The 15284-nt window shown below is 39.2% G+C and overlaps 1 protein-coding gene across 1 annotated transcript in view; it reads right to left on the minus strand.

Annotated features, from left to right (window-relative positions):
* The window catches only part of bi (T-box transcription factor bifid), a 93891-nt gene extending 78899 nt beyond the window's left edge, over window positions 1-14992 (minus strand). Inside the window, 3 exon segments of the mRNA XM_018456024.1 lie at window positions 5406-5679; window positions 5682-5714; window positions 13757-14992. Coding sequence (XP_018311526.1) covers window positions 5406-5679; window positions 5682-5714; window positions 13757-14504 — 1055 coding nt within the window. The 5' untranslated portion in view covers window positions 14505-14992.
* Window positions 14993-15284: the final 292 nt, after the last annotated feature.

The raw sequence follows: 15284 nt of genomic DNA on the forward strand, positions 1-15284 counted from the left end.
TATTTTAATTTCCCCAGGCAAATATCTGGAAAAATATGGAAGATATAGAAAAATGTTTCAGACAAAAGTTGCATGGTTTAGAGGGGGCCATATATGGGTCATGTTGTTTTCTTTCTAGGTGGAGGCGCCAAAAAGATAGGAAGGTCACTCCCATTTTTTAAAAATGGGATTGTATAATTTTTTTTTACACAATATGATTCCTTTAATTATTCTGCATATAAAATTATTAAGATAATGGTATCAAAAAACAATAGTTTACGAAATATTTTATACTTTATTCCGGCACATATTGACATAAAATATTAAATAATTCATAAAAACTATTAATTTTTTTATAATTGATCCTTAATACTTTTATGAATAGAATAATAAGATGAATCAATTGGTGGAAAGAAAACACATAGTTGCTTATTTAAAAAATTATCCATTTAGCTCACATATATTTTTAAAGCAATTATATGTTTTCTTTACACCAATTGATTCATCTTATTATTCTATTCATAAAAGTATTAAGGATCAATTATAAAAAAATTAATAGTTTTTATGAATTATTTAATATTTTATGTCAATATATGAGAAAAATAAAGTATAAAATATCTCGTAAACTATTGATATTTTGATACCACTACCTTAATACTTTTATATGCAGAATAATTAAAGGAATCATATTATGTAAAAAAATTATATAATTCCATTTGAAAAAGTAGAGGTGATCTTCATATCTTTTTGTCGCCTAGAAAAAAAAACAACATGACCAAAATACGTCCCCCTCTAAACTATGCAACTTTTGTCTGAAACATTTTTCTATATCTTCCATATTTTTCGAGATATTAGCTATTTGATTTTTGGGAAAATTAAAATGGGACACCCTGTATACACATATGTATAGAGTTTATCAAATAAACAAATAACTGATTCTAATCTACAATTTCATCAATCTGAAATCGCCGAAGTAATTTATAAATCAGCGTTTCAGAAAGTAAAAAAATATTTAATGACTATACAAATCCTTATAAAAATTAAATATAAATTGATGAATAATCAAAGATTTATAAAACTGTGATTATTCGTCAATAATTGATTATGAATACAGGTCTAAATGTGGAACAATTATTGATATATACCTACAATATCAGTTTGATTCTCAAATTTTAAAACAATTTTTCTTGTACCTTTTTGTTTCTATGAATATCTTCTCAGTAAAAATTCATATAAGGATTACGTTGCTATAATTGCCGCTGATTTTGTCTAAGCAGTAGACAGCCATTGATTCTCACAACGCAATCCCTTAAAACGATCCTCCCGTCGTTGCGATTCTAATGACGCGAATTAGAAGAGCAAACGTACGCGTCTGTGAGAAGCGAAGAAAGCGCGTTAACCGAAGATCGAAGGAAAAGAGTGAGGAAGATTTAATCCGGCCAATACACGAAGGGCGTTTGACGTTTTCACATCGGTATAGCCATAATCCACGTAGCGCGCCCGCGCGCGCTTTAGCACCTGCATACATCGCACATGAAATATGTAAGCGTGTATGCTCACCCTTTCGTCGTGCGGGCGCGTGCTCTAGTCTCGGCTATTATAGTTTGCCGTCGTCTTCATTCAGACTCGATATATCTGCCCGTTTGCAACTCGATCTATCATCGCGAAACAGAGCTCGGCTCTTCATCGTCTCTCTCTCTCTCTCTCTCTCTCTCTTCTTGGCTTGCTCGTTCGCCGCCTTCCACATCAAGCGCTATTTTCTTTGCCAGTACGACAATACTACTACCGAGCGATCATGACTTCGTGGAATAGGGTGAGGTAGATAAGTTCACGCTTCGAGAAAAAGAGAAAACAAAAATTGAAGGGCAAGAAAGTGAGAGAGGGAAAAAGGGAGGGCACAAAAGAATGATCGAGGGTGGTGGGAGTGACAAGTTTCAATTGCTTGACGACGAAGGGAGATCCAACAACTTCGCAGTGATATCTTCTTACAATTGCGCTGCTACACATCATCAGGAAAGTGCCGTGTGATGCAATCCCCGTACACGTGCGTGGGGATCACGGGATCGTTATACGTGCGGACACGTGTGCGTTATACGTGCGTGATACGTGCACGCAATAACGAAAAGTAAATGCTCGTCGAGAGCACACGGGTAAATTCGCATGTAATAAAATTGCTTGTCTATAATGACGCTTTCTTCTCACAGGACCTAGGGATAAAATCGATATGTTGCCGTTATAAATGTACATTCTTTTTTTGTATTATGCGAGAAAAAATTAGAATAAATCGAATTTGCGATAGAGACATTCTTTTCAATGTCTTCCTGTGTATTTTAATTAATTAAAATTTATTTTAATAAAAAAATTTAGAACGTCTCTCTGTTTAATTTAATTTGCTAAGAGAATGAAAAACTCTGCATTGTGTGTGCATCGCGAACATCAATGAGCAAATTGAGACAACCCGCATGAGATCTTTTTCTCATGTTCATTTGAGGTATCAGGTTCATTTGAGAGTACTTTACTCGCAGCCACGTCTCTCAACAACAAAGTTATGAAGTTCCATATGTGTGTATGTATGTATGTATGTGTGTATACACACACACACACACATACACACACACACACACACACACATATATACACACATATATATGTGTAACTAGTCTTCGAAAATACTTTTTACAAAATTGTCCCAAAATTTATGACTCAAAATACCACACGGAAAAAAAAAGATATAGTTCACATAACTAAAAATATTTAGTTGTGAGCAATATAGAAACATCATCTAGTTATCTTTATGTGATAGGAATATGTACGGTTGATACGATTTATTTACTTTGATGTGTCAATGTAGTTAGGCGCGATCTGATTGTGATAACCAAAACTTGGTTGGAGGATCATTTACTATGAATAAGTTATATATCCTTATATATAGTTGCGTCAATCGTGACATCATAAAGCATAATGTAATATGAATTAAATTATTAATAGGAATTAATTTCTTATTACATCATGCTATAAATTAAGTTACAATTTCAAAAAGCAAACGCGACTCACCACGCTTACAATTAAAAATATGTATATGTGAAATGCCGTCATTGCTGCAACCTAACCTAACCTAACCTAACCATTGTACTATGATTCCAGCAACCACATAAATAGTTGCTCCATATTTTACTATTTAATCTGGTTGGCATCATCAGATTTCTGTGTAGACCAACCATACTGTTTTTTTCGTACATAGCATAAAGGTTCTCGAAAAATTAAGTAAAAAAGTTTTGTAAATTTTTATTTTAAACAGTAGTTTTTGAGACTTATAAGTTTTAATATAACCAATCACAGATTACGGCCACTTGTCCATGAGTCGAGCGTACAGTAGCATATTCACGCTAAAATGCACAGAGAGAAAAATGTTTGGTATCTGTAACTATAATTATATATTACTACAATTGTGATTATTACTACTATAATAATAATAATAACAGTAACTATATATATAGTTCCAGCAACAAATGTTATAATTGGCAACCTAAAATGACTATAATTATAGTTACATTTTAGGTTGCCAATTATAACATTTGTTGCTGGAACTATAATATATATATAGTTACTGTTATTATTATTATTATAGTAGTAATAATCATAATTGTATTATAGTAATATATAATTATAGTTACAGATACCAAACATTTTTCTCTCTGTGTGTGATTCACTAATATTCACATAGGTGACTATCTAAACATCTGTAATTAGCTATATTTAAACTTTTATTGAGGTATAGGGTAGAGTTATTCCATCAGTTTCAATTTTAAAGTAATACGAAAATTTACGATAGCAAACGATATCTCTTTGCAGTGACGTACTTATAATTACATTATACAATCATGATTGCTCCTTGAGGACACAAGCACAACTTTTAAATAATCAACATTCTGTGCAAAAACATTAAATATTATCGCGAGAAATGGACAAAAAAACCCCACTATCCTATCTCAAAAACTACTAGCTTGAAATAAAAATTTACTTTTTTACTTAATTTTTCGAGAACTTTCCTACTATAGTATTTTAAGTTGCGAATTTTGGAACATGCTGTATAAATTTAATACTTTAGTACTTTTTATAATACTGCCATTATACACTGTTAAAATCATAATGTTATTATACTCAAATTATACTCAATTTGTTTTTAATCATTTCTATAGGTCGTCAATGCTTCTACTCAATATATTAATTTAATTAAAATAATGGACTTGAACAATTTGATTTAAAAGGTGTATTAAATTTTACTCAAATTTAGTTTATTATTTGCTAAATATAGAAGTTAACTAGAAGTATCGAAAGGTCATTTTATTGATCGTTTCTATTTTTTAATTTAATATTACATTCTTTGTGTAAAAGATAAGATTATAAAATTTTGTACCTTTTATGGCTTTATACTAATAAAGTATTTGGTTTTTCAGCATGTTTTTTATTTTCATCGTAATTTATTTACTTGATTTTTTTAGTAAGAAAGGTTGGTATGGTACTTCTGTTAATATGGATGTTGTCATGGTGTTTACTTTGAAACTAATAATGCAACCACAGAAATAAATTGATTTGTATTTTTATGCACACAAAAGTTAAAAATAACAAAATTTATTTAATTCAAGGGACTAGGTTATCATTGTTCCTTTAACATCTAAGACTATGATACACAAAAAAACTTAAGCAGTAAAACATAAGCAGTAAGCGAATTGACCAATCACAGTAAAGATTGTAAGGTCATAGTAAGCAGTAGCAAGTTCAACATGTTGATTTCTTTACTATTTACGTCTTACCGCTTAAGATTTTTGTGTGCTGTACCTTTTACAGTGTACCTTTAGCGTAAAGTTGTCCACAGAAATATTTTTTACTTAAATTTACTAACAAAAAAAGGGTTTTCGCGCTGACAATCAATTATACTTAAGCGTGAAAAACATTTCCAAATAATCGAAAGAAGAATAATTAAATAGATATGAAAATTATACATGCATTTTAGATTACTTTCTAGTATCTCTGGCGATAGTAAAATAATAATAAAAATGAGTTTTGTCACATATTGCAGGAGGAAAATAGTGCCAAGTATCACAAGTTGGCAGTCACCGTTTGACATAAACACGCGCGACTCACATACGTCGATTATATTTATGTCAAAACGTTCCAAACGAAACCGCAATTTTCGATAACGTGTCACGCAAACAGCAAGATATCATAAATGGACTAAAGTCCGATAGCTTCGACCATTTGATGTCTGTTAAACATTACAAATTTATATAGACACGCGCGTGCGATGAAACTTGGTAGATGAAAACATCCTGATTGCTTTGGTTTTGGGAGAGCCAACGATCGCTCAATTAGCAACAAAGGATCGTAATCATGATAACGATGTCGAAGATGACGTTGACACTTACCGGCCACTCTTCGTGATGACCATTTCTGTCCCGAGCTTATGAAATTTCTCCCAGAGTTCTTTGCCCTCGAGCGTGACTTTGGGATCATCGACGACGCCGTCCTCTTCCGGATGATGAGGGGGTACGAGGGGATGATGTGGCGCCGTAAGGGGATGATGCGCGGCCAAAGGATGCGGTGATGTATGGAGCATCCCCGGCGGTAGCGGCGGCCTCAGAGGCCTCATCGTAGGACCACCGGGACCTTGGTGATGGTGATGTAACGCCGCTGCGGCTGGACTTCTTCCGGCGTATGCGGGCCCAGACCTAGGCCTGAAATTTTAGCGAATGTTGTGCGATTTAGTTTGAAAAAAAATATCAATACCTGTGTGTTCTTTAACAGATTATTATTGCATGATAGTAAGAAAGTACGGTAAAACAAAAAGGAAATTAATGAAGATATCCAACAGCTATTTTTCAGTAGGATTAATTTAATAGAGAGAAGGGCTATAATCACGGTTGGTAATCGAAAATCAGTATTAGTGCACGTATGATGGACAACATCTGGTCTCTCTCGCTATTCCACGTAAACGCAAGATGCGAGCCGTCGATCCAGCGAGTGGGCTGAAAATCAGCGATGGAATAACAAGCAAAAGACAGCTGCTTTAAGTTTCGCGAGGGTGAATCACCTGGCAATTCACGATAGCAACCCCCGGAGGAAAGTTGTGGATTCTTCTCTACGCTTCCCCGATGGCCACCTTTTCCCTTCACTTGACTCTGCTCCGAGAGAGGGGGAGAAGATTTCAAACTTCATCGTTTCCTCTTCTCCTCTTTATTCCTATTACGGCGACTTAAAAAGGATGTTTTGCGAAAATTGCGAGCGGACACGAATATCTACATACACTTTATTCTTGAACTGCAAAGATCTTCAAGAATAGACCTATTCGTGAATCAATAAAGCAATCTACATATATCATCTCCTTTATAGTAATAATCGAATAATGCATATCATGATTTCAAATATAGCGACAGTGTTGCAAATTAATAGACTAGAAGGATATAATCACATTTCCTCCGAGAGAATTTAACTTTACACAAATGGAACTAATATGGAAATATTATTATGTGGCGAATCTTGTTTGCTATACTTAAAATGAAATCGCAAAAGTATAATATGATAAAACGATTCAGCAATATCGAGCAAAGTTGTGACGATTTTCCAGAAATATGACTGAAATCATATGCAGACATACAAAAATGAAGAACTTTATTTCACGCGTTGTGTGTCAATGCGGGCCATTTCATGAGAAATTGCATTAGTCCGCCTAGATAACACCACCGTTTGCTATAATGTCAAGTTAGCGAAAATGATTAATGCAAATCACCGTCCATAAATGTTATGAGTAATGATGCAGTTAATAGTTAACAACGTAGATATGGCAGCTCCCGGTATTTCCTTTCCTTTTCAATCAATTACCATCTGTAAACGGAAAAAATGCGAAAAACCTGTTACCGCGCGTAATGACTTCATGATTGTTACCGCGGCAGATCTCTGTGTAAGTCACTCCTGAGCTCGATAACTATTATCTTCAATAATCTTTAATCTCGTTCTCTCATGCGTATTAATTATTCCGTTACTAAACATGTACAAGAAAATATAATCGCTACTGTACAATATACTGTTTCTATCATATATGGTAATCTCTCTCGATGAGACATCGTGTCGATTGAAGTAATGATTCACGTCTAACTAGCAATGTGGTTTACCTTCATGTATTTATCACGCAATGCTTTCTTCTCAAAACGAATAATGATAATAATTATAATAACTGGACGAGTCTGTAAATTCAGTCTATACGTATATGATTAATGTTCATTCTTTTTGTCAAAGTTATTGTGCGTAATATTAACGGATGATAGGTATTTATTGACGCGTCAAAAAGGTCTATTTGCACATTCAATCTATCTTTGATGGTTGGTTCATTCAAAAATTTTGTTAGTGTCATTTCATCAGAAAATACTTTAAGCAATGTACTCTATGTCTTATAATAAATTGATCTGATTTCTTGTATTGCGTTACAAAGATAAATGTAACGTAATTGCAAAAAGAAATAAAAACCAACATTGAAAAAACAAAGCATCCTTAACATTTAAAATATTTTGTTACATTATCTGCATCTATATCTGTTTCATATATCCTAATTTATTTATATAACGATTCATGATTATACCATTATATTATTGATATATAATACCTATATCTGTGAAATTATTGTATTTTTCACATTTTTTTCATATAGAAGGTATTGCAACCGTTAATAAACTTTAGCCGACAATCACAACAGACAAAAGTGCGAAAATAAATGTATTATGTTACATTTTTACGAATCGTGCTCTCACGACAACAAGGCATACAACGCACGTATATCGCACGTATATCGCAAATTACAGTCATAACATTAATTTATACGCGCGTTAAATATATACATATGTTACCTTTTGTAATGCAATAAAACTCTAAACTGTAACGATATATAATTTTAGTTTTGCACGATTTTGCATCCGCGTGTACATCTTTTTATTGTAATCGACATCTCGTCGATAAATCAGATTGGCTTTTATATACGAAACTGTCGACACGCGCTGTCGTAATTTAAATTATATTCTGCAATCGTAAGATGCACGGGTGTGCAGGAGATGAATAATTAGGCGACGCACGGACGGAGGAATTTGTTTGCAACCGTATTTGTTGTTTGCGCGTTAAACGTAATGTGTATTTGCGTTTGTGTAAAGACAAGCGATGTGGATATAATACTAGAGTAAAGTTATGGGTACACTAAGTCGATAATAATATACCGCGCGATCTTATAACAGATTTGCGAGACTGCTTATTCCAGGCGCGGTTTTTTGCCATCTCCTGTTTGTCGTTATATTTAAAATATTGGAAACAAACCACCCGCCGTTTTGCCGATGTCTCGATCAAGATGTAATACGCAATGTAACCGCAATACGCAATGTAACCCATACTCGAGCATGTGGCCGCACGATTATAAACATATCACGGTGTCACGTCGGTCGTGTAGTGCCATGCCGGACTTTCGCCAATGAACGAGAGATTGATCGCGCGAAATAGGGGATATTTTTACGCGTTAATGCATTCAGGAAACGGCTATAAATTCGCCGAAATTCGTAGCATATTAACTGAACGAAAGCGCTAGTGAACCGTGATGTTTGGTATTCCGTTCGTTTGGCAAACGTACATCCCGAATACATCTGACGCAGCCGAATCGAATTTTATCGAACACTTACCCGCGTGCACTCGATGTATTTTGATTTTTATTCGTAAACCAGCAACGGAAATATACGCGCTTCGGTGCGACGCGACAGGCCGACGTTCTTTAACCGCGGCGTTTTTTAATAGGACGCGTTTTTTAAATTTTTCAGTTGAATCCACGCGCAATGAGTACCGCTAAAAATGTCCAGCCGCTAAAAATGTGAGCGGAATTACACGATTGTTTACAATGATTGCGGTATCGCTAATCGAGAGAGGAGAAAGAAAAAAGTAACTGTCGGCTGTTAACTCTCCGCAACGCGGTATTTATGTAACGTCGCGCCACATTATTTCTTATCAAAGAGATGAAACTTTGAGCGTTATGTGACGCAAGTGCGAGGTTCCTGTCGAGATGACGGCACGGATTAAGCCGCTCTTCATTTAATTTCCATTTATTTTGCTCTTTTACTAATTTTCGTGTCGCTCCTCAACCGCGTCGGATTGCATATTCATTATATTACTGGTGATTCCAACGTAAGTAACATTCTTCCTGTCGGGTATTCGCCAAGCCCTATTTCTATTTTAATGAAAACGGAAACATTAATTAGCGCAAAGTTTGTGCAACCTTGGGATACATATCTAGAGTTCTTGCGACATATACGAATCACTTATTGTGCTTAATAAGATGGACTTAATAAGACATTGAAAAATATTGAAGCTTTCAAGATTTTGGGAAAACTTGTTGGAAAAGGCTGTATCTGAATCGTTCAAGTCTGATTTCGGGACAATTTCGCGTTTGCGGTTACGTTTTTTGCATATTAATTACACGCGACATGGAACTTTGATCGCAGAACGTACGCTTTGTTACGCGTCACAAATACGCGGCGAATTTAATAACTCTCCCACGATTGGAAAGACCGTTATCAAGCAGTGAAAATACATTGCTTCATTGCGGCCAATTTATCAACGGCCGTGCATACGTAGCCTATTCTCTGCACAAGTAATACATTATTGAAAATTATAAACAAGCAGCAGGCGTATAAAGCCTCGATAAAATGCAGAACGCGGATTTTCGATTTACCGAACGTGATTTCTGCGCCGCACAATACCTTAATACAATTGCTAACAGCAAGACACAACAATGCCCCGCACATTTAATCGTACCACGATCACATTCGAATTTTCCATCGTTTTCACGAGCGACGATTTTGCCACTGCTCGCACATAGTCTTTTTGCGTGTACACCTAACTGAAATGAACGACAGATTAATGCGATCAGTCTACGAATGGGATTATTATCGCTCTGTAAAGTGGAACTGGAATTAATTTAACGGTAAAGACTAACATATTTTATTTCGGCCTTTAGAATCCGATACAAATCTGATCGAAGGCATTTACAAGGGCGTTTCCATGTTTCGTCTTATAATTTCGTCGCCGCATTGTATATTCCACATGACACACACATACAGAAATAAAACGTATACTTCACTTTCCTTTTTGCATATCCAGTTTCTTTTTTTTCTCTGCTCTCTCTCTCTCTCTCTCTCTCTCTCTCTCTCTCTCGCCATCCCCGTCGCTGTCGTTTTCTCCTCGGGATACACGGGTTACGCACGCATGTACACGCGTCCCGAATTTCGAATGCAAGGAACGTCGGGCATGCCCTTGGCAAGATTAATCGCCACTACCTTATGGTCAGTTGGCCACGAGCCCGACTTGTAGAAAAGAGGAAAAAGGACGAGCCGCGCCGCACCGTTTCGAAAAATGACGGGAAAGAGACACAATAACAGATGACAGATCGCTGTTGCATCCTGGCTCGACGATCGGATGTCACGATGAACCGCGAGAACGTCGGCGACGCCAACGAACGGCTGCGCGTCGCGATTACAAATGAAGATGAAAACAAAGCACAGTACCTCTTTTCAAGTTTTAAATCAACTGCGTTTTCCTCATTTTGAAGATTTCTCTGTTTAATTGGAAGAAAATGTATTCAAATGTTTTCGTTGGATAAAAAATATTTGTCCATTTAAATGTTTTTAATCGATTAATTTTTCCTGGAAAGTTTTCAATCTAATTCTAATATATTGAATCATGATACGTTATTATAACAAGTGAAAGAGTTGTACGTCAGCAGGAGCTAAATTGTCTAGCGGCAACATGGTAACGCGCGTGTCTACCGACGTCGGGAATTAATTCATCATTTAGCCTAACGAAGGGAATAACTAGTTGTAGCGGATGAGGTGGACGCGCGTAATAATGCGATGTCAGATAAGACGAGGACGAGCGATGAGCATGTTGTCGGCTCTGGAAATCGTCCTTCCGATTCTTTTTTTTCACGCACCTGGCACGACATTTGCAGAGAGCATTGCATCCCGCTGTTATTACTGTCACAAAGTAAAAACGAATGATAAAAAATACTTTTGTGTCGTATTTTTTATTTCTAATCCGTTCTTTCTTCCTTAATTTCGTGTGCTAATAGAAAAATTTAAAACTTTTTTCTTACATGTGTCGATATAATTTCAGAACTCTTAAAAAATTTTGCGATATTGCGCATGTATCTATGTTACCAGCGTTATGTTGACGCGTTTCGCTCGCGCGCGTATTGCGCCGTCGCGTTCTCAAACACTTTTTCACAAAATATCTTGCATTTTTGCATATTCGCATGTTGTGAATTGAAAATTTCCATTCGTCGCGTCGGTGGAAACGCATACGAGACAATACGTTCTGAAAGTAATGTCGAAGAACCGAATCGCGAATCCACGTTCGCCCTGCTCATTTAACGCCCGAGATATGTTAGATCGATTACATTATCACTGCCTAAGTTATAATGTGTTGCTGACTATGTACTGCACCAATCTCGCAATTTTCGTCGACTGAGACATAACGGAAGAGCACAGGCAATAAAAAAATGGGGAATGATAGATTTCAACGTATCAGAAACCGTGCAGTCTATATTATTGTAGAATACATAATTTCTAATAGATTGAAATCTGGAATTCCATATTTCTGTTGTCTGTGCTTTTGAATTGTAAATCTCAGAGACTAATTCGTGTCTAAAAAAATAAAATTCTTTCGATTCTTTCGATGATGTTAACGTTGCTGTTGTGATCACTGATAATCGAGTGTGCAGTTCGAATTCTTTTTTACATCAGTTCGCGTATATCGATACGGATCATATTTCCATGATTAATGTGATGATATATCTTTCGAAAGAAACCACGCTACCCTTTTTTCGAGAGGAACGAAATACATTATCGGCGCGCAGTTCGTTTAAACAGAAAATTATAAAATTTACACAAAAATATTATTAGGCGTCAAGAATATTACGAGGCGTCTTCGCTCAACTGTATTAAAATTCGTTATACTTTAATATACATGTATATATAAAAGCTTTAGTTTCCCGCGAAAAGAGAGAGAAGTTGGATATCTATTCGCATTATAAGCTAATAAATTAATCAGAAAAGATATTTAATAGAAACATGCTTCACGACTTAAAAAGTTGCAATTAATCTTTCTCTCGATTGAGAATGAACAAGGCAGGGAACGTATACATATTATACTTAATTTCAAGATATTTCATGAAAGTTCATTCTCGCAAGATATTCGTCAACTATTCTGAAAATATTGTCACACCCTGGGGAGGATAATCTCATTATTACGCGAATTGTGACGGATCGAGCCATAATAGCCACGCAGTTCAACTCCGATAAATCTCTCTCGCGAAACTCTCCATCGAAGAACAACAGATAAGCCAACGTCGAGCCATCGACAACACTTTTGGCGACATTTTTCTCTCTTTCTCTCAGGCGTGGAATAAATATTATTGAGAAAACAATTAGCAGCCGATTGGTTGAGCACAATCAAATGTCGCGACATTAGCGCCAATCTTTATAATGGCACCAAACGACTCGGCAAACAAGGTAATAAACTGTCTTTAATTAGTGGCATTTAATATCAATAGCGGGATACGTCGCTTTATCGTCGCGCGATTAACAATGGCCGCCATTCGCGAGATGTGTCTAATTATTGGCGCATGCAGTATCGGCGCGAGGAGGAAAGAAGAGAGAATGAGATCGGCGAGAAAACGCGCCTCTTGGAAGCGGCGCGGCGGATAAAACGCGCAATATTTCATACGCCGTTTTTCTTCCGTGCAGCCGTCGCACGCCAAGTTGTACGCGATCAGGATATTGCGTAAGTTACACGAGACGAAACGAGACGAGACGAGACGACATGAGTGACAAACGAGAGACTTCCAGCCCGTCACGAAATGTGTCCTTTCGAAAAACGTGCGCGTTTCCGGCGGCGACAATGGCATCGCGCCAGAACAACAAGATGCGTCCGCAAATTTCTTCTCGAAATGCCGGGCGATTATTCGACGTCGATTTCCGACTGACGAGATAACTCAAGACCAGCGATTTTTGCCGTTCTATCTGTAAAGTTACGTGGCTCGGACTTGTCACCGAAAAAATGTCAACGCGAGTCAAACTCGCGATATGAAGGATATTTATCAAACCTGATGATAAATTCTATACACGATTTATCTCTTTCATTTTATGATTAAAATAGGCAAAGATAGAGGTGGAATCTAAACGCTAGTTGGAGGTAAAAAGCAGAAAATGAATATGTCTGCAATGTGAAAACCGGGGGGGGGGGGGAGTGTCCAAAACGAGCCGACAACCTGCCTAATACTCACGCCGGTAACTACCGTCTCTCGCGGACTGTAGCCGAAATAAACACCGTCAGCATTACCATTTGCACGCAACAAGTTTGTTTAGCTCATACGGTTATTGTACGGCTCATAAAACTTGCTGGCCCCTTTCTTTCTCGTCGCGCGGACGCGCGTATTAATTAAACGCGAGAGCACTTTCCTCGACGAAAAGACAGTCTTTACGGAGGACGGCTAGATCGCGCGAATACTCTTGACTGTCGACTGACGCACGAGACTAACCGAAAATGTCGAATTGATCCGACAGATCCTCAGAGAGGATGAACGAGTCGGATCTAACGGTAAAATGAAGGTCCACACTTGGTAATTGACCAAGATGACCAAGGTAATTGACAAGGTAAATAGACCGTTGGTAAAAAGAACGAATATTGCGCTGCTCACCTGGCGGCGTAATACCGTGGGGGTTGAGGTGCGGATGATGATGAGCGCCGGCGAGTAACCCCTTGGCCTGAAGATGATGCACCGCTGCCGTTGGTCCCGGCGAACTGGTGGGCGGGAGATGTGCCGCCGGACCGTAGAAACTCGCTGCCGCGAGAGCGGCAGCGCTGAAGTAACTCGCGGCCGCCACCGCTGAGGATGGATGCGACAATTCACGCTGGCCGCTCACGGGTAAGGGCGGCGGAGTCTCCGGCGCGGCGGCCGGACTACCGGGTCCGCCGGGCGGCGGAGAAGCGCTACCCTGCGACGAGGAGCCGCCCAGAATACCAGGCGGATGGCTACTCGCCGCGGTCAAGAGCGAGGAGACGCTAAAGTCCGTCGGTCGCGGTGCCGCCGGTGCCGGCAGGGGTCCGGTGATGTGGCCGTTCGGGTTGCTGGCGGGCGGCGTGCCGCCGGCGATCGAGTTAGCGAAGGTCGAATGTTGATTCAGAGCCGTCGCTGACGCGGGATACGCCATCCCAGGCCCCCCGGCCTCGGCCCGCGGCCCCGTATTCGCACCCTCGACCACGTTAGCCTCCAATTCTATCCCAAGTCTACGTCGTTGACCGTTGACGTCGACGTCCTTCGCGGAGGAGTCCTCCTCCTCCTCCACCACCACCTCCTCGGGCCGTGATCGCTGCTGCAGCGCGGAGGGTTGCGGAGTGCTGGCGCAGTGGGTACCCCTGCACGCCGTGTCTTGTTCGAATCTCATCGAGACGGGCGGGTGTGCCGAGTCGCGCGAGATTCCTCTTCGAGTGACTCAAACCTTCCTTGCGCCGCTCTGGATGCTTCCTTGCTCGCAACCTCCCTGCCGCGAACCTCCTACGATCCGAATTGCGCGCGCGGGACGTTCGTCGTCACGTTCACGAGCCGTCGCGTCGGACGCTGCGTCCCGACTCTTCCTTGCTTCCTCGCGCGAATGTACCTGCCTAGCTAGGTCTACGATTACGCTCCTTCCTCCACATATCCAACAATCCGCGTCCCAGAGACAAGTACGCGCCTCAAGACTGTGGATCACGTTCCTCGGGACGGCCGCGTTCTTTCGCGCCAATTTCCGGCCGTAGGAAATCGCCGACGATCGTCTCGCTGCTGCAGAACGACGATGGAAATTCCCTAGTCGACATCTTACGATACGGACCCTCGATCCTGCCGGCAGGATTGTCCGACGACGATTGTTTCAGCGATCTTTCACCAAGTGGCACCGAGGGCATTCAATCAGACTATCACTCGCGAGTCGTCCGCTTTTTTCGGAGCACCTGATCTAATCTCGGGCCGAAGAGGTACACTGACACTCGGAATCGTCGAGGAGCTGGAGCACTCGTGGAGCACTCGCGAGCGGAGGTGACACGTCTACGGTGACGCCGCGTGATAGATCTTCAGTATAAGAGTCACTCCCATGTCGAGACACTAGCCGCGAGTCACTCTAGGCCATAGTGCTAATCCGTTGCTCTCACTAATCACTTTCTTGTCACCGACTCGTTCGCAAAATTTT

This window comes from Mycetomoellerius zeteki, unplaced genomic scaffold (assembly GCF_001594055.1).
Source record: "Mycetomoellerius zeteki isolate Tzet28-1 unplaced genomic scaffold, Tzet1.0 scaffold53, whole genome shotgun sequence".
NCBI classification, from domain to species: domain Eukaryota; kingdom Metazoa; phylum Arthropoda; class Insecta; order Hymenoptera; family Formicidae; genus Mycetomoellerius; species Mycetomoellerius zeteki.